The 21,494-nt window shown below is 41.3% G+C and overlaps 1 protein-coding gene across 1 annotated transcript in view; it reads right to left on the reverse strand.

Moving 5' to 3' along the window:
* Positions 1 to 21,494, reverse strand: part of JARID2 (jumonji and AT-rich interaction domain containing 2) — a 211,470-nt gene that overhangs the window by 112,019 nt on the left and 77,957 nt on the right. Inside the window, exon 2 of the mRNA XM_054284528.1 lies at positions 8,589 to 8,724. Within this exon, the coding sequence (XP_054140503.1) occupies positions 8,589 to 8,724 (136 nt within the window). The remainder of the gene's footprint in view (positions 1 to 8,588; positions 8,725 to 21,494) is intronic.

Here is a 21,494-nt window from a genome sequence, read left to right on the forward strand (position 1 = left end):
TAAAAATGCAGACACATTTATTACTATGGAAAACAATCTGCTATGACTTAACAGTATTTGTACCAGGCTATATTTATTTTTTGGAAGACATTCACCCACAAGCTCTGGAACGGATCTGCTATGTGATGAACTTCTCATCATCATCAGTTACTTAAAGAGAGCAGTTATTTCAGAATGGTTTCTAGCAGATTTTAAACCAAAAAGATTCAAATGAAACCAAACTGAAATGTGGAGGCATGCACTCAGAGCACAGACCAATCTCCCAGGCTGTTATGAGCCGTGAAACAAATGTGACTAATTCCTGAAGAGTTTCAGTGCTCTAAAAAGGGGACTGATTTTCTTGCTTTTCACATTAGAAATTCTACATTCAGATGTGGATCAACAACACCTAAAATAACGTGATGCCGGTCTACTGGTGCTTTCAGTTTACTCTACATCACTACAAGGATCCCTGAACCCACTTTGACTGTCATCCCATACTCTTAACAAGCCAAGGCCTCTGAACACAGTAGGGCATTTGAGGTGAAGAGTATGGTACATTGGCAGCTGTGTCAGGCAACTTGCTGAATTGGCTACTGTGCCCATCAGCAGTTACAGAATCTCTGCTCTTTCTTCTAAAACCACTTCACTGCCAGGGTTGACACAATAGGGCTTACAGCACACATGACACCTGCTCCAATTAAACACAGCCTAATGGCCTCAGAAATGTCCTGCTGGAGCAAATAGTTCTCAAACTATTTAAAACAGAAAGTCATTTCTAAAATGCCCCCACATCAAATACAAACTGCTGTGAAGGTTCTAGGACACAAGACAGTCCCTTGAAGGCTGAAAACATATTCTCTCTAACACACTGAAAGCACTCAAGTGTAGTCTTCCACTAAAAGCTCAACGCTGCAGTGTAAAAATAATTAGCAACAGCCTTCTTCAAAGCCAAGCAGAGACAGTTTCAGAAAATGCAGTTCCCTAGGATTGACTACAGTAAACTGCATTACACAGTCTGTGTGTATGTGTGAAACTTCTCTCTGCACTTACTCGTAATACTCATTTTATTTCCCATTACACTCCTATTTTCTTAATAAAATGGAGCATGCTATTTTAATGACAGATGCAGGGGTATGTCTTATTCTCATTTCCAAAACAGCCAAACTAGGATTGACAAAAGGTACAATTTTGGACAGATCTGGCAATCCTATGACAAAAAACCACCACAATTATTTTGGTTGTAAATACCAGCCAAAAAGATGCCATGGTGTAAATTTAGGCTGGAGATTTTACAGTTGACAAAGAGAGAATAAAGCAGTTTGTCTGTCCACACTTAAGATTGCTTTCCAGACTGCTAATACAGAAAACAAACCCAAGGCAGCAGCTATGCAAAACCATCCTGAGTCAAGGAAAACAAAATTGTTTTCTCTGTTGATGTTCACACCAAGTTTTGTCTCATGGAGAGTCAACGCAACAAATTTCACCACTATGTAAGAGGTGGGTTTATCTTTTTTTTGTTTTGGGTGGGGCTTTCTTGGTGCATTTATTTGTGGGGTTTTGGGGGTGTTAGAGATGGTTGATAGCATCACAGAATACCCTGAGTTAAAAGGGACCCACAAGGATTATCAAGTCCAACACTCAGCCTGTACAGCACCATCCCCAAAGTTCCACCATTCCTGGGAGCATTGTCCAAACACTTCTCAAACTCTGTCAGGCTTGGTGCTATGATCACTTCCCTGGGAGCCTGTTCCAGGGCCCAACCACCCTCTGGGTCAAAACCCCTTTTCAAGTATTCAGCCTAAACCTTCACTGACACATCTTCAAGCCATTCCCTTGGATCCTGTCACTGGGCACCAGAAGGAAGAGATCAGCGTCTGCTCCTGCTCTTCCCCTCACGAGGAAGTCACAGACTGTGATGAGCTCTCCCCTTTTCCAGCCTGAACAGACCAAGTGACCTCAGCTGCTCCTCCTATGGCTTCCCCTCAAGGCCCTTCACCATCTTTGGAGTCTTCCTTTGGACTCTTTAGCAACTTTACATATTTCTTATATTGTGGTATCCAAAGCTGCACACAGGACTTGAGCTGAGGCTGCCGCAGTGCAGAGTGGGACAATCACTTCCCTTGACCAGCTGGCAATGGGTTGATTATTGTTTTGTTTGCTTTTAAGAGAAACATAAACCTAATGCCTACACTTGTGAAGCACTTTTCAATGAACTTTTAAGCTGAATCTTTTTTTGTTCATATTCCTGGCAACAGTTGTCCCTTGTAGCATCTGAGGTTGTGGTTAGACGAGATTACTGCGCCAATCCTAAGGCTATGGTTAGACAAGATGAACGTGCCAGGTCAAGCAGCTCGCTACTATAAAAAGGGATGAGGAGTCTGATACTCACTTCCTCCAACTTTCAGTCAAGGTACTCTGCTCCCCCATTTCCACCAAATGAGCACATGGTGCTCACCTAACCTCTTAATGAACATGTGTAGTTTATTGAACTAGAAGACAATTACTTCTTTTTTTAAATATTTTTTTTCTGGGCTAGTTTTCTGCCATGTTAGTACTCTGGACTGGCTGAACTGCATGGGCAGGAAAATGGCAGAGCCAGCAAAAGGCACAAGGTGAAAGGAGGGGGGCCAGATTCATCAGCTACTGCTGAACTCTTTCTCACCTTTCCTCAACTTATTTATTTTAGGCCTACAATAACTCAGTCTGCTACAGATAATGCACACGCTTCTGCAGATCCCTCATTGCCATTTTCATTTTCTATTACCTATGATTAGCAATATACAAGGAGGCAAGATTATTTTTAGAATTTGTTTGCCTAGAAATGCACTCAGGAGCAACAGAAGCTTTTTTTATATGGTCATGAAATAAATTTTAAGAAAATCAATTCTACAATTTCTCTGTTTCACAGGTTAAAGAAATATCCATCCCTGTTACATTTGAGGGGAAAAGGGATATGGGTGTCCTGTGAAAGAAAATTTTCTATCAGTCTTGCTAAACACTGAAATTTTATTAAGACAGGAGCACAATTTGGATGGACATAATCAAATTCGTTTGACATTACTGAGGGCATAATTTGGCCTGCAAATTTTTTTTATAAATGGTGATGATGGAAAAGGCAAAGAAGAACCCGTGTCAGCCAATGAACAAGCAAGTCCCTGGCAGGCTCAAAATTAATTCTATTCTAGAAAACAAAGAAAGGAAAAGAGATTTAGAAAATTTCAACGAAGCCCAACTCAAACATCTAGTTATTTATTTGTTAATCTTTAAATTCACTTGACAGCTAGCACCAAAGTGAAAGTGATGTTGAGTGCCATGACAAATTTGCTCAAATGCTTATTTTCTGAACCTTTTAGCTGAAAACATCTATATTTAATCACGTTTTAAACTAGCCAGAAAGACTCTTTACTCTGAATGTAAAGGGAAAATACTGCGAAGTTGAAAGAGGTATTTCTGTTTCTGTAAATGCATTTTTTAAATCCACTTAAAGACAAGGGTCCTTGGCACAGTTACAATCTTCTATTAAGCTTAGGAGACAGACAGACATTACCCACTGTCAACAAATGCAATCTCACATCACTGATGGAGTGAAAAGCTCCCTAGACAAACGTTAGCATAAAACCTTCTTGCAGTACTTAATTGCAGCCTTCAGAAATAAGAGAGATGAAGTTATCAGTACATCTGAACCATCACAGTGAATGAAGAGGGCTGTTTTCTTGTTCACAATTGCAGGCTGAGTAGAGACCCAGCCAGGGAAGGAGACCCACAGCGCTCTGGGCACACAGAGGCGCAGCTGAAACAACAGCACTTCCCCCTAAGGGCGGCTGTGTTTTCATCTGCAGGAGTCAGAAGAGAAGAGATGCGGTCTAAGGGAAGGCATGGTTGCCCAGCTGGCAGCTGCTGCCATCCTCTCTTAGTTAGCTTTTGGCAGATAATGCATGGCACTGAGCTGGAGCACCCAGTTTAGTGGTGTTTAGGCATTTCTACCACATCTGTTGTGATTTTCATGCCATGCCTGGAGTACCATCTACAGGGCCAGGGAAAAGAGGATTCCCCAACAAGCTGAAGTCAGGTAAAGACAGTCCCATTCCACCCTATCACTGGGCACCTTCCTTTCAACATGGCTCACTGGGGAGCATGGACAGAAACTCCCATGCAGTGAGCAGAAAATATTTGAAAATGCATGCATCAATGACAAAAAGAGTTATTTTGAGAATGCACTGCTGCCTGCCTCAGCTGGCTTGAATAACCAGTGTGGAAGCCAAGGGATGGGAAGAACCCAGGAATCAGAGGCTGGTGCTGCCACTGGGTCTGGCACCACAGTCCCACCAAGAATTGTCTCAGAGACTGCTGCCTCTCAGTGTGCAGATGGGGAAAAAACAACTCTCCAACAAAAGTCACATGAACCTTCATGTGGGAATGGCTGAGGGCAGAAGCAGACCAGTACAAAGTGGTGCAGTCCCTCATCCCTGGAGATGTTAAAGAAACAACTGGATGTAGTACTTACTCCTGTGGTCTAGTTGGCAAGGTAGTGATCAGACAAAGGCTGGAAGTCTTTTCCAACCAAGATGATTCTGTGATGGGAGAAAGGGGCACCAGAGAATTTATGGTCCAACCACGACCTCCATGCATGTGCTGACATGGTTCCCACTCCATTTAAAGTACACACACAAAATAAGTAAGTTCCTTTAACAATCTTAAATGTAAGGTGAAATCTCTCAGAACAGAAAAATTACAATTTTTTACTCATCCCTTTATTTACTTAACGAAGAGGACTTCAACTTCTGCTTTGAACCAAAGCATTCCCTCACATACATTTGATTTCATAAACAGATAATGCCTGCTGTGAGCTTAACCTAGATGACATGTTTGGAAACTGCCATGACACCTTTCTAGGACAAAGTATAGCTGGTGAAAACAAACTATCTGCTTGAATAATTCTAACGTCTGGTTTGTCATCTCTGTAGATTAACTAACCATCTTAAACAAATAAGGAAACTTTGTCACTTTTTCCATTCAAGAAGCGCGCTTCTGCATCACAGATTACTTTATTGCAAGTCTTGAAAAACAGAACTTAAAGTCTTAGGTCATAAAAGTTTGTTTTATGATATAGTAAATCCAGTACCCTCTTTTGAGGGTACTGGATTTACTCTCATCAACAGAATGCAAGCCATTATTACATCTTTCATTGCCTTTTTTATAGCCCTATCTCACATTTTAAGCTGCACAAGAAGAAAACAATTTCCCAAAGGATTTAGTTCTCCTTTTAGATGAGGATCTCTGAAAATTGGTATCACTATTCCGAACACCAATCCCTATTCTTAAAATCCTAAGGCAAATGACAAGCAGCAGTAATCAAAATCACTAAGGAAATCCCAGAGGGATTTTCCAGCACATGACCTTGTTTCCATAATCAGAGTTCCAGTATCCCTTTTAGGGCTGCAGAGAGTTTCACGACAAGCAGCACAAGCACCTCCTTCAAATTTTATATTCCCAAGGGCTGAAGAGGAACATGTAGGAAACAAAGACATGCTGTATGGTGTTGATCTATACTCTGCAAATATCCAGAGTCAACATAAACACACATGCAATATAACCACTGATATGACAACCAAAATATGCCCACTCACCTTTCTCTTTAATCAGAACCACTTAAGTAACAGGGTTTCAGGCACAAACTGAAAATGGTATGCTTATTTTCAGGATAACAAGTAGATTTACTAGTGAGACAGAGACAGCTAAGGTATTATCATATATAAAATTGCCAGAAGTAATTTCAATTTTTATTTATTTTAAATTGAAATTTAAATTTTAAATTACTATTCAGAGGCACAGAAATTAATTGTCTCTGCGCCATCACCAGCACATCAGAGCTTGCAGAAACTTTAACACAGAAAAGACTTCTGTTAATAGGTTCATCTTCCACATTTAAAATTAATTTGCTTTTCACACTATCAACCAAAGAGGCACCATTATTCGAGCTACCAAATCATTAATGATACAACTGAACTCACCAGATGAAATACAATTGACAATCATTTTCATACAAGTTTAGCTGCAACTTCACAAACACTGGCAAAGGAACTTTTCTAGCATGTTGATCAAACTTCAGCTGCTCTAAATACATAAAAACTGCTTAAAGACACAAGTTGCAAGGAGCTGGGGTACCTTTTAACTTCTTCAATTGCTACAAACAAATACTTTCCACTAAAACAAAGTACGGATTGCAAGCCTATAAATAAGTAAATGTAAGAAACGGCTGTTCTAAAACTAGACCAGAGAAAGTCTCTCTGCATTACAGATGGTGGCACAAAGATGAAATCCTGCTACCCAGCTGTTTGCAGTCCCTTCAGCTACTAGAAGCACACAAGACCAATCCATATTCCTGCACAGAGCAGGGAATTCAGACAGCCTGAATCCGCCTCACACCTTTCCTTTCCACTTTTGAAAATGGTTACATTTGCCAGGTGCTGAAAGGTGACCTATTCAATTTTCAACAGTCACATAAATGAATTAATAAAAAAAATGGGTCACTCACATAAAACAATATTTAACCACATGCTACCCTATGGAGCAGCATGCAAAAAACAATGGATGTGGCCTGAAAGGTGAACGAAGGACACATACAAGGAAACATTTTTTCTTCCCAACAGTATGAAATCTCGGATCTAGGACTCATCCTTAAAAGACTACACATTTCCCTGAATTCAAAATAGCTCAGTAATTTCTCAGCATGACCCGTTTTTTCCCAGTCCATAGAGGCCCACGGATTTGAAAAAATATGGCTACTTTTTTTTTTTTAATGTAATGAACAAATTGCATTTTCAAATTGATTTTCTTGATGTCATTGCACAATATCAATCCTCCTCCCTTTTGCTCATTTTTCTCTGCATAATGAAACATTCTTCTAAATATCAATGGCTAAAAAAAATGGTTTTGGACAGAGATGTTGAAACAGAGCAATGCCAAGACAGGATTTTTAAAAAATCATTCAGCAAACAGAAAGCAACATGGAATTTCATTCTGGCTCAAATAAAAACCCCCAACTCTCAAATAACTGGTCATCTATTTCTGTGAAGGAGAAAAGTTCTGAAGATGTGAGCTCTGAAGGTGCCAGGGGAAGCCAGTGGCATACTCCATGTCTGGTACCTGCACTGACACATCATTCCCAGCCAACTCACTTTTTATCTAAGCTGCCTTTGGAGAAACTAGACACCATGAAAACCTCAGTCATCCTGTAACCTGGCACATTATCAAAGCCTCCTGACACACAATTACTGTGCTTCATGCCTTTGGACTTTTTTCCTTTGACTAAACAAAACCCCCACAATGCAATAAGAAACTTTCCAAGAGAAATTGTGTTTGACAGAAGATCAATGATGCAGAGGTGTTGGAAGGAAAAAAGCCAATGCTGTTTTGTGTACACCTCCAAGCTTATACATGGCTTGCTCTTAAACCTAGATGCCCCTTCCCATCAGATCAGTATTTGATATTACTACTGAACTAGGAAGTCTGAGGTCTTCTTTAATCACATTAAGGAGTTTGCAATTTCTTATGCAATAAGGTGACTTTATCATGCTGCCTGTAGTTATCCAGCCATTCCCCGAGTTTTTTGCCTTGTCTGCAGTAACACTCAGTGGAATCTGACTCACCATGTCAACAACACAAGCCACATATAAATATGAATAACCTACCAAGCAAGCACCCAGCTGCTGCTTTAATGCATTAGCACATGTATAGTTATGCACATGCCTAAAAGAAACTGCCATAAACCTCTATAAAGAAACAAATAAGCTCTTGTGAGTGAAAACTGTAAGCCTGCCCAGAAATCTGAATCCTGCTAGTCATCACTTTCAAGGCTCAAGCTAGCATGACAAAGCCTTTTCAAGTAAGGGTCTAAGTGAATCTGAAAGAGACACTTTATATTCATCTCTCAGGATACCACAGATTTTTAAAGCAAGCTTTAAGGGAAGGGGAAGCAACAGATAATAACTGACTAGAGCATTGAAGAAATGAAATTCAATTCCTTTCAAGCTCCTGTCATCTAAGCTTGTCTGCATCTCCTTGTAATACCTTTAAACAACTGCTCTGTGAGCTACTAAACCAGGGGAGTCCAATGTCACAGCACTTGTGTCCTCTCAGCCCTTTAACTCTGTATGTAGATCCTGTGCTACTTCACCTGTGGACTTGGATCACTCCAGAGATAGATGCTGGCAAGGCAGTTTTTCTTGTATCTAAGTGACAGTATGTAAATTCTGTCCAAGTGTACTTCCCCAAGGCAACTGAAGCCAATCACCTCTAAATGGTTACCTTATCTGCTGACATATTTAGCACATCAGGAAGCAGACTGACTAGAAGGACTCCTTTTCTCTGGATTGGCAGCCTGTCCCTGTCCTCCCACCTGCTCTCCACTCTTATCCCCATCTAAATCAGTTAGCCAGAAACCAAAACATTCTTCAACCCAGGCATTTCAAGCATTGCAGAAACAAGTTCCCCTGTGCAGATGCAAAGGGCACAGTGTACATGGCAGGTGGTACACTGGCCTGCCTCCCTGCTAGAGCATGGAAGAAGGACTGAGTCCTTGCAGCAGTACCACACAGGTGTCTCACCGTTCACTGCCTTGAGGCTCCCGCTAATGCCATCGCTGTGCTGCCGCTTCTGTGCATTCTTGAACTCCTTCAGTGACAAATAAAGGACCTTCCGCACCACCCTCTCCTCTGACCAGGGAATCCCATCACTGTCATCCTAAAGGAGATGAAAACAGAAAGGAGGCATTAGTTGCGTGCACCTGAAACAAAACAAAAATCTAAACAAAACCAAATAAACCTCCAAAACCTAAGGCTACACAGATTATTTTTAACTCAGTGAAAAAAAAAAAAAGAAAAAAAAAAGAAAAACCGAAGAAGAATACTATGTAAGAAAATGCAACTTGATCAGCTCTAACAGAGAACAGAAACATAAGTATTACCAAATCAGAGCGTTAGCCCCTCTAATCCTTTATTCTGCAAACAGCAGTAGGCATGTACCAGGTGTTAGGCAGGAGGTAAAACTTAATTGTTAAAATCCTTATAATGAATCCCTCATGGAGAAATTTATCACAGCCAGGAAGTGTTCTCCCAGGTAATTAAAAGGAGGGGAAAAAAACCCCAACAAAACACTAAAATGAATGTTGCAGAAATTGAAGAGACAAGTTTGGTGAACCAACTTCTCTTGTTGCCATTTTGGCCTTCGTTTGTGTCTCTTGGCTCAGGTTATTTTTCTTTCTGGTTTTGTGTTTTGCATTAATTGCAGTGTTATAATGAAGTTGTATATTGATAACAATGAAGTTATTCTGAATTTATCTCAGCATAAAGCCAAATGGAATTTGGCTCATGGGGCATATGTTTTCTACTTTATTTTTAAGAGACAAATGCTAATTTATCAAAAGGAACACTAGTCTACGTCAAATTTAGTACTCATTTGAGTTAAAACATTAACTCCCTGGAAAAGTATTTCCCTAAAGCCTTTAGCATTCAAATAAATTAAGTCAGCAAATTGATATAAAGACATAAGCGACATAGGTAAGTCATCATATTTTCATAAGCCCCGTAATTGTCTCTTGGGGTCTTTGGAAATCTCTGGTTGAGCATTCTTGCCCTTTTCCTCAGGGGCTACATCATTGCCAAAGCAAAAGATTGACATTTCTAGGCAGACCTTAAGTGGTAAGTGTACCACACAGTGTACTGTCACCTCACACTGAAAACTCCACAAGCCCCATCAGCAATCCCCACCAGGAGGCAGGAGAGCTTAAGACCATCCATGTGCCAAAGAAAATACAGGCACTGCCAACTTCCAAAAAAATAAGCGTAATTTGGGGTGACCAGAGATAGCTTTTTCTTTGCTCCTCTAATGACATATTGGAATTCAGCTGCTGAATTGTGATCAAAAACATTTCCACCCCTCACCCTCCCCCCAAAAAAATTCTAGGACAAATTACTTGGCAGGGGTTAAAAAACAAAACAAAAAAAACCCTAACAACAAAAAAAGCAACACAATGAGTGCAGTGAAAGCAGCCAGCATTTTGGCAGCAGGATGTGCATTTCGCACGAGGGACAAGCTACTACACTTTGAAGAAGACTGAGCTATGCCCAGAGAGTTTTAGAGTACAGGCAGCTCTGGGCCAAGAAATCAAACTTTGTAACTCAACACCCACAGCAACTGAAAAAAGACAAAAAAAATCTCTCGGCAAGCATTTTAAAAGGAGTAGTACATCCAGTTATTTTGTCAACAAAGGTTTACACAAACAACTCTGGCTTACCATTTTGCTGCCAACACAGCTTCAGCCCTAACCAGAGGCAACACTAAACAGGGAGAGCTGCAGCCCAATTTTAACAAAGCTTGTCCAAGGATGCCCTCATTTACATTCCCACCAACAAAGACCCAATGGAACATCATGCATTTCTGCTTCACAGGAACTACCTAAGGCCTTAAGGGAGTCAGGCTCAGTTAGGAAACAGTTATAGGGCACCTCCAGCCCCTGTCCATGTTATGGACACAGGCCTGTGGACACCACTCCCTTCACTGGCATTTGTTCCGGAAGCTGCACAAAAACACCCAGCAGTTCCTGACCTCACTGGCCCTTTTACCCTGGTAAAAATCCAGAAAAAAAATTTTAAAAAATAAAATTCAAGAAATAAAATCAGAAGAAATTAAATCTACTCTGCCCCAACATCTCACTGCAAGGAGTACCTGGCAGCGTTCACTGCTTCAACAGTAACAGGGTGAAACCTGCCAATAGGACTGGTCTTTAAATTGGCACCTGCTGAGCACAGGACCTCTGCCCTGGCACCAGCTGGCTGCAGTCCCTCCTGAGGAAGAGAAGGAGGCCACCACAGTCCCTCCTGTGGAAGGGAAGGCACTCACCACTGCACACCAGCAGCCTCTGGTCTAGGCCACACTCTTGTGAAGTGCCTGGAGTCATCTCCCTCTCCCCCAGGCAATGTGTTGGGTCTCCCCATGCAATATGTTGGATGCAAAAGGATACCAAATTTTCTGGCAGCCAAAGTGTCTCCTGGTGCCAGCAACATGCAGGACATGGTCCCACCAGCCTGGGGCTGCCTTACCATTAGTGCCACCAGCCAAGAAATGGGGCCCAGAAGGTGGAAACTAAGACCTTAGCACCCACTGAAGCAACTTCACACCACATTTAATTCCTGGAGCTGTAAAACTCCAGATGAACCATACTGGCTCCATCTGCCCCGTGGGGCAGCAGTGCTGCCTCTAGAGAAAGGCACATGGAGAGTGTCTCCCCACCAGCCCAGTGGTGTCCTGGCCGCAGCCCCTGGCCTGCATGCACCGCTCTGCTGTGGGCTTCCCCTGCACACACCACCCAGCTTGAAACAAAGCCCTCAAGTTTTCCAACACTGTGTGCTATCCAAGCTCAGCAGAATAAGGGGCTAAGCTGCTGCCAGCACCTGCATTCACATGGCTCCATACTGCAGGAGCAATAAAAAGGTTTCACAATCGCCAAGTGCATCTTCCCTGGAGCCCATGGCACAAAACCAGCCGAGGGCTGAGAGCAGCTGACTCAGAGCCCAGCTGAGCCACAGCTCCAGCTCCTGACACATTTGACCATAATTACATGGGTCACATTGCCTCTGCCTCGTCACACCAGGGGAGGGAAAGCAGTTGTGTGCCCGCTCTGCACTCACACCACCACCAACTGCAAGAGTTATCTCACTTTAGCAAAACATACACACACCCAAAACTGTTTAGAAATATGGTCAAGTGAAAGCCTTGAGAAATTTAATCTATGTAACTTCTCAACACCACCCCGCCGCCCCCACCCCCAATCCAAGCTCAAAGGAACTGACTCAATTGCTGCCTTTACATATTTCCACAGGGAGTAGAGATTTGTTAATAGATGGCTCTTAAGGCTGGCAGAGAGGGGTATAACATCGTCCAACAGCTGGAACTCAATTCAGAAAAATGTAAGACAGAATTAAAGAACAATTTCTGCAACTGTGCAAGTAATTAGCCATTGAAATGACTTATGGGGAACTAATGGATTGTCCAATATTGACTCAGACCCAAAAAAGGACTGAATAACATCTTAAACTGCAGGTTCATCACCACAAGCCCACAACATTCACTGCAGGTTAGCTGAGATGAATTCTGCATCCCAATAGGACAATAAGATTATCTTCTAAATTCAGAATAAAACTAACTGATGTAAACAACCAGGGAGACTCTGGGGAAGAATTACACAACTGCATAATTTCCTTTAAATTTCGAATTTAAAATTAAAAAAAAAAAAAAAAAAAAAACAAACATGCCACCCTCTTGGTTATGCCATTCCAGGGAACCACACATTGTACATTTTGTCTGAACTTCAGCGACTATAATACATGTTTAATCAACACATAACAATTTTTATATATATCAATACATAATGTGTATATATCTGCAAAGAAATCAAAATGTGCACCACCTGTACCTTTCACCATTCACCTACACCTTAGGTGCTTGTTCCCTGCAGTCCAGCTGCCTGGTGTGCACATGTCACCTGCACACAGCCTTCCTAAATTCCTATAATTCCAAAATTATACTCAAATATTAATTTTTAAAAAGCAGAAGCAAGAGGCAGGCTTAACAGCACCTCCTGGGCAGGTGAAACATCATCCTGAAATCATGAGAGCTGCTGAGCTCCTTGGGCAGCAGCATGACTCAAGCTTCTCCCTTCATTCATTGCAGATACAGCATTCTTCAGCCTGGCCCAGCCTTGCCTTAAGCAAACAGGAGTCATAGTTCACAGGGTAAAACAAAGCTGGAACAAGGGCGAATGCATGCAGCACTCCATGTTATTTGCTTTAATTTTTATGTAAATACTTTTACAGCAGCGATTGTTTTATTTGAAAAGTCGGGACTTAGTAAGGTACAAAGATACTTATAAGCATGTGTGTGTTATGACTCAGTGAGGCTGGCATCCTTCCAGCTCTCTCTTTGGGTCTTTCCCAAGCATGCATCTCCTGACCTCATTCTTCATGCCAGGTTGCAAAAAAGCAAAACAACTAAAACACATGTTCCCTCTTTTTTCCTTTTCCAGCACTGCATCCAACACTTGGTTAAAATCACTGTGGCACCCAGTGCCCTAAATGAATATGCTTTCATGGTTCAACAGCCCCCAGAGAGTCTTTCCTGCAGATGTAAGAAGGTAATTTTGAAGCAACGGGAAAAATAAACCACAAGTTTCTACCCTTTCCTCAAGGATATTTTTGAAGGAGAACTATTTCAAAGGGTGGTTTTTACTGCATTTATAGCAACATTAAAAAAATGTGCCTTTTGCATGAAAAACAGACAACACATTTTCATAGATCATACAAATTACTTTTCAGCTAAAGGACCGAGATGGAAATGTTTGTTTACTAGATTAAGACTTGTGAGTGATTTTTGCCTTTTGGCTGTACATTATCAATGGAAAACAGTAATACCTGTTTTTCTCTAAAAGTCAGACCAAAAAAAGGAATTGGTGGAAAACCCAGATTCACCTTCAGAGGCTGACAGAGATCCTTCCATGCAGTCTTGGGTAAGTTCCTGCTGCTAACTGTGATTAGCACTTACTAGCAATTACCTTACTCATTTACAGCGCCTGATTTCTCGGTATGTGCATGGCACAGAGCGAACCTCGTGAGGAAATGCCAACTCTGACTGCTGTGTGAACACACGTACTTCCCCTGCTGCTGCGTTAGCAGAGGTCTCCATGGCATCACAAAGTTCCACCAGCACCCCAAGTGCTCATTGCAGAGGGAAATCCCACTGCTGGCCCGTGGGTGTATCCTCCCTCTCTGAGAACCTGCAGGACTCGGGCAGCGGAAGCTCCTCTTGGCACAAACTCCTAGCAAAAGTTTGAACTTCCAGGGGAACAATTTGAAACCAGACTGTAATATATTCAACTGAAGCTCCATAAATAAAGATTTTTGGCTCCTTCTGGCAGTTATCGCGCTGCTTGGACTTCTTACATCCAAGCAGAGCATGGTGCAAACTAGTTATACTCATATATAGCCACAATAACATCCTTGTAGTCTTTCGCTTACTATCAAGGTCCCTCCCCTCCTTTCTCTCAGAATAAAGTTCACACTTATTTAATATTTAACCTTTTAATCAAGTTTAACTATCCAGAGAGGATGTAGCAGCTTCTCATTTAAAACAAACTGCTTATATTCAGTGAGAAAAAATAAAAACTCATGAATGGCTTAAGTTGATGAAGATTGATACAGCTTGGAGACTTTATAGTGGAGTGACTCATGCCTTCTGGAAAATGTAATCTGTTCTGTCTAGTTTAGGAAAATAGGTCATGTTTTAAAAATGTGCTAACTAACATGAAGAAAGGGGAAATTTCCTCAATTAATGGCTCTGTTTTAGCATTTAAGTTTATCTGGTAATTATAGCTACTTTTTCCCCTCGTACTTCCAGAAAACTTCCCCAAAGAACTCACATTACATCACAGCTCCTGACTTGACAAACCAATGTTATCATGGCAAAGAAAGAGTGGAAGAAAACAAAAATCTCTCTCCTTCCTGCCTTAGCACTTCTACAGCTTTCATCCCCTGCAAGCTCCTATTGGTCTGCACTCTTTCACTGCCTTCTGCTGCACCAGGGACTGCATTTCCTTCTTTCAGATGAATTCTGAAGAGCAGCATGGGAGAGAAACGCTCTGGGTTTTGGGTCACTAAAGGCCTTGGGCACTTTTAAGCCCAGTGAGCTTCAACCTGCTCTTGCAAAAATACATTATGGTAGAAGAGTTACAGTCAAAATCTCCAAATACAAGTCATTCCCAGAACTGAGGCATAAAAATAGTTCCTAAATTTATCTTAGGGCAAATAATGAAATAATTAAGAACGCTTGGTTTGTGTGTTAATTGTTTCTTTTACATAAACTTAAGAGGCCTTGATGATGTTACTGCACCTCTAGAAAACTATTACTCAGTATGAAACTAGTGAAAGCTTACAAGCTGTCAACTGTTTCCCATACTGGTCTGCCAAGACAAACACAAAAAAAAAAAAAGAAAGAAAGAAAGAAAAAAAAAAAAAGGAAAGCCCACACAAATCCAGAGTAAAGATAGGTCTAAAGTTTTTTAATTTTTAATTTATCAACTTACAGTACAACTTCAACTCAAACCATCTCACTGATAGCACTGACTCCGCAGCTACGACTTTCTTAGGCCAGATTAGGAATCTAAACAATCATTTTGCTCCCAAAATCTGAGTTTTGGGACCTGACTGAACCAAGGGTGGCAGTGTGCTGATAGAAAGAGGTATGGAGGTGTGAGCTAATTATTCAGACTGAGGGAGTGGTTTTGATAACCAGCTTAACTCACCTGGCGCCACATTGCATGCACCTGCTCCAAACCCAATGCCAGCATTAGCCCTTAAGTGCCTATTTCACCAGTTTGATCAGAAGAGTGAAAATCTCACCCCAAGAGAAGAAAAATTACTGTCTTCATCCAGAACAGCTTCCTTATTCTCAACCACATGACCAAATGGTGACTACTGCTGGGGCAGAGAAAAAAGTGTAATTGTCCCTTTGCACAGCAACTCACACTTGGAGAGATGCAAGCCCACCACAGCACTGAAACATGACAGCCACGATAAGGGAGGGAATCACAGATGGTATTCAGGAAATGAAAGCAACTCTGTTGTAATGTAACTACTGTGAGCCCTAAATATCTCACTGTGTTCTAATGGACCTTACCCACTTCTTAAAAAATGGATTGTGTACCTTATAGAGAAGTGAAAGAGAAATATAAAGGGGTGGCAGGGCATCTGTTACTGGGGCAGGGTCTGCAATGATTCAGGTAGGTCACAGCCTGACAAGGTACCATTTTCTGTCTGACCATCATTTGTAGACAATTTATGCCTGAGCAAAAGCTCTGACTTGATAAATAGGTTCTTACCTGGTGCTCTCCTCAAATCAAGGGAACACCTCCTAAAATGTACATTGAATGATCTTTGAAAAGGTATGCTGTATACAAATACATCCCTCCCAGGCAGAAACCAAAATAATTTAAGCATAATTTCCTGTGTTGGTGAACTGGTCTACATCTTTCTTAAAAAAAAAAACAAACAAACAAACCAACCTGATGGGTGATGTTTACACCACACATCTATACTTCTCTGAAACACCATGAAATAATGTACATTTATCTTTGATTACACAGTACAAAAAAAAAGAAATACAGCTGAAATTGGATTAGAAACTTCTGCTGAAAACCAATTTATTGCATAACACAACTCTGACAGCCTGGGTTTCTGGCCACCAACTGAGCCTTTATAAAAATCTGCTGGGCAGCTGCCAAATCAGCTCTTTGAGTCTTGGCATGTCCGACATCTGAGACAGTAGTCAAGGCAGCCACATGTCCCGTGCCATCCACAGCCCTGCACTTTTACAGCGAAATGGGACCGTCAAAGAACAGAGAACTATGAGCCTTTAAACACACAAAGGTAAAAAAATCTCTTGCAGCTGCAGATCTGACAACTCTGATCATGCTGCAGAGGACCAAGAGCCACAACAGGATTTCTTCTTTTTCACGATCTGGTATTAATTTGAGCATAAAAGTAGCTTTAAAAGAGGGAGGAAAGAGAAGCAAGAAAGGTAGCAAGCTTCAAAAAATATCTACACACCTAGCTGAAAATCACTGCCATTTATAAATTTCACATTCCAAATATTTTTACTCTGTCTCCAGCCCTAATTAAAACTCTCTACCAAGTACACTTCATATAGACACATAAAACCCTGTATGCAAAGAGTATTCAGCAGCTCAAGATAATTAAATTCAAATATATTCTTTCTAATTAATTTCATTTTGATTCAGTTAGTATTTTATAAAGGTGTTTGAGCTCTAGAATGCAGTCATATGAATAGAGTCAAATAAAAAGCATTTTCTGCAGTTTAAATGTCTACTAATAAGACCTACAGATGTCTATGGCTAATCCAATCCTGCTGCATATTGCTAATTATATTAAGAATTTCTTCCACCCTCAACCAGAAAAAGCCTGATCCTCAATTTGAAAAATACTAACCACTTTTGCATAGCAAAATAGCGTATAAGTAGTAGGGAAGAGAGAAAGATGAAACCGATGTGTTACAAATTTGCCTTCAGTATTTAGATGGGAATTTAAAGAGATTAATTTTTGGTGTCTCACAGCATCTCAAAGGTTGGTCAATGGTATCAGCATTTTACAGAAGCCTAAGAACTGTTGATGTGTTTAGCATATATGCTCACATGTACAACAGGAAGTCAGTATTTATACAATATCTTTCATAGGACTGTGTTACCTGCATGCTGAAGCCTTGTCTATGACACAGGAAAATATATACATATATATATATCATATATATAAATATCTGTAAGCAAAAATGCCCATTTATGAACACAGAACTCAGACTGCTCCCTCAGTGAAATAAGTACACCAGCCCAAAGCCTAATAGTTTAGATACACTGTTTAATGTACCTGTGCCCACCAGGAACTTGATGTCTTCTAGGCTTGAGGCTGCAAGTGAAGAACCCCGGGGAAGGACACCATATCCCTGCTGGATGACCCTATACTCACACTCTTTTAAACTTTTCCAGTATGAATGGGTTTCATTGGTTTAAAAGAACCAAAGAGGAAATTTTGGTTCTCCTGACTCACTTTGAAGGCACCGTAGCAGCTCATGCCTACATGAGTAGCTCCACCACCAAAGCCTTGCAAGAGGGCCACGGCCAGCAGCGAAGAGTGTGGCATTGCCAAAGCTGGGCCATGGCAAACTCTACCCACCAAGTAACTTGCACTGTGATGGATTTGCAAGTTTGCATAAATGTGACCCAAAGCAGGTCTGAGTGATGCAAGGAGTCCTTTGTCTTAGCTTGGAAATGTTTAACTTGATTTCTTCCCCGTTCATGTCAGTCTACAGGATGTCTGTATTTCAGGCAATCAAGTATAAAAATAGATTTTAAGGGAAAAAAAACCCCCAAACTGGTCAATCTTTTAACCCAGGGAGGGGTAATGACAGTCAAATATGCTGAACCTACTGCTGGGAAGCCTCAGGATACTGGTGCCTGAATCAAATTTACTGAGGTTGATGGGGAACCAAATCAGTTGAATTGACACAAGCTCCTGGAATGGACACACTGATATCGTACTAAAAGTGCAACACGTTGATTTTACTTGATCTACTACCCAAAAAGGGAGATTTATATTAGAATCATTTTGTCCTTGTTTATGTTCCCAACTGGAAGAATATCCTTTAAAGCTAGGAGGGAAGTATCCATTGAAGCTGGGAGATGTAAATTAAACCTATACTCTTTGCTTCTAAGCCAATTAAAGGACATGTATGAGGAGACTCTAAAGCTACTGCAAACATATTTTCAGGTCAGTGAAGTTACATCAGTAAATTTTCTGCACAAAGATAAGCTATATAAGCAGGGGTCACCTACACTCTAAGGCTTTCCAAAGCTCACTCTTCAGCATTAAATACATCTGGCTTCCAAAATATTACCCAGCAAACAAGTCACGAATTTCAGACTGAGCAACACCCAAGTGCTGCTCTGCCACTCACAAGCTCCATGAGACCTGTTTGGGTTGGCATTCAATCCCCTCATCCCTCCTCCACTCCCTAATCAATGGCAACAGTCAAACTTTACTGGAGATATTAGAAGTACATCAAAGACAACCATTAAGCTTTTAAATGCACTAATTGACATTTTAGCACTTACAAATCCATCTATACGTTCTATCACTCAATATAAAAGACTTGATGCCCCGCCTGGTAAGAGTTCCCTGTGTTTTTAGAGGGTAGAGGAGTATTTTCAACGCTTTTTTTTTTTCCCCTCAGAGAGGATTTTAGAGAATTCAAATTACAAATATAATGCACTTCAAAAAGTAACACATTTCACAAATTTAAGAGCTCTTCCATAAAAGCTGTAAATGGCATCACAGCTATAACTCACAGGCTTCTAAGCTCCAATGAATTCTGCAGCTGTTGCAGCACGTTGAAGCCAAATCATTGTTACCTTCTCACCACCACAACTGAAAACCCCAACTATGATATTACTAACTGCATGGTGCTACATGAAAAAGAAGAGGGGGAAAAAGGAACCCCTGCGTGATTTTGCAGCTTCTTCTTCCTTCCTTCACAAAGCCAGCATAAAACAGATGCTAAAACCATGAGGGACTGCTTAAGGTTTTCCTGCAACGACTATCCTACAACAGGATCCAGAGAAGCATTTCAGAACAACTGTCCCCATGGATGCTGTAACATCAGAGGACACAGCACTCCCCTCCTCAGGTATGGTGACTTACAGCAGACAAGCCCCTACCCACGGCCAAGCCCAGCCTCTGATTACAGAAGAGCATCTCAATGACAGCAGGTCTGGACCCTTCTTCTATTACTGTCACATACCAACATGTTCACCTTCTGTTCTGTTAGAGAAATTCTCATTCAGTCCCAATATTTAAGGCAACAAGAAAGATCAAATTAAATTCCCAGGGTTTTAAGCCGTTCAGTTCATTGCTAGATCTATTTTAGGGTCTGAGGCTGCCAGCCACCCCCACAGAATCTGCACACTAAACAAGGCTTTTGACAGGCTTGTTTATACCTTCTGCAGCAATCAAAGGCAAAACATTACAAATCAAAGAACCAGGAGACAAATACAGTACTGTGCATAAGAGAAACCTCAAAAAGCTAGCCAGCAGCAAACCTGCTGCTCACCGAGCCCCGCGGAGCAATGTGAGATAACAGAGGAAAACAGAAATGGATAGTTAAGTAAGAACAGGCTTGTGCTGTGCATATGCAAACATCTGCAGGCAGGACCTCTGAAGCACACACCCATCAAAAGAAGCAGATGCAGAATCACAAGAAAAAGAGTAGGGGAAAAAGTATTCATTTTCTCCAAAGGTACCATGGAGGAAAGCCATAATTTAAGAATTCCAATTTAAAGACTGCAGGAGACTTTACATTTTTACTGGTACCAGAAAAACAACTAAGAAAAGAAGCAGGCATGGACAATGTACAGTATTTCTGGGGCTGGGATTTAAAAGGAAATGGCAAGGCTGAATTTCAGGGCCTTACACCACACAAGGCAGTTGTCTCCAATCCACGTCCTTCCTTAGAGAAAGGCAAAATCTCATTTTCCATTCAATTCTTCCCTCTGTGGAACATGTGATATGGATGGAGTCCATTTTACTCAGCGACACACTCACTATGAACTGTACAGGCCATACTTCAACAAAGCTGCCACATCAGGGAAGCATCTAAGATGTATGTTAAAATTACACCCAGAAGAAATTCAGCAGTACACCTTTGCTACTGTGTTCCTTTAAACCTTTCACCTCTTAAACTGCAAGTTCAATGCCAGATTATAAACATCGTAAAAGCTCATAAAACCCAATCATAAACCTGCCAGCTCATTTCAAGATTATTTGCTCTTAGCCTTGCAAAAACATCATAAGCAGTACAAGAATTGCATCATTTTTCAGCAAACTCTCCAACCCTTCATCTGCATCATGCTAAGGGATGAGCAAGTATTACAGCCTTATCTCAAAAAGATATTTGCAGGTGATTTTCACAACACATCACCTGCCTACTAAACCATCCAGAGCAACATCTCTGGTGAAATCACCTGCTACATCACCTTTCTCTTGTATAATCTAGCTTTCCATGTTACCACCACAACTGATCCAGACATGAAAACCTTCAGCAACTGAAGCAGGAGTAAATGCAAAGTTGAGATTTTGGGAGAACTCTGTAGGGCCCCATGTAGCAATGCCTACCTCCAGTCCTCCCAAAGACTGAGCCAGGCACCACTGCAGCTGCCCAGGGAGCGGGCAGAAGCACAGGCTGATACACATCTCCCCACACATCATCAGCATCAGGTGCTGGTTGTTTGCATTAGCCTGCTGTAGGAGAAGAGGGGGCACTTCATTATGTGGGCTGGATTTCCTGCATGACCAGCCACATCATTTCAACCCTCCCAAGGGAAAAGAGTGTGGGCTTGATGGAAGCTGTCTGTGGCTTCTCTGTGGAAAAGGAGAGTTTTAGTGGAATGAAATCGTCACGGGGGTCTAGACAGAGCAGGGCTTATCAAAACCAGGTTTCTGCCGAAACATTGCAGGAACTGGCACAATTGTATCTAGCAACACCGCAGCGATGGCTATGAAGGGCATTTGCAATCGAGTCTGTGATTTAACCATACCCACAGTACCAACAATAAACTCAACCTGAACTTCACACTTTAAGCACACAACAAACCACTTTGGTTTTCAGCTTTGCTGTGTGCTTGCAGACGGCAAATCAGGGTAGCCAGAAGAGAAAAGGAAAAAAATGAAGACTGGATTAGAACAGCCCAACATTTTTAGGTGTGGATCAGCTCCTGCAGTCTCTTGGCAAATGAGGTGGCAACAGAGAGTCATCCAGGCAAGTTTAGGAGCTGTGTTTCTATTTATTTTAATTTGCAGTCTGTTGAGTCTACTGTTTTGTTAGCTCATTCAAGAGTAATG

The sequence above is a fragment of the Melozone crissalis genome, unplaced genomic scaffold, assembly GCF_028551555.1.
Source record: "Melozone crissalis strain CALT ecotype California unplaced genomic scaffold, PUWL_Pcris_2 ptg000042l_1, whole genome shotgun sequence".
Lineage (NCBI taxonomy): Eukaryota > Metazoa > Chordata > Aves > Passeriformes > Passerellidae > Melozone > Melozone crissalis.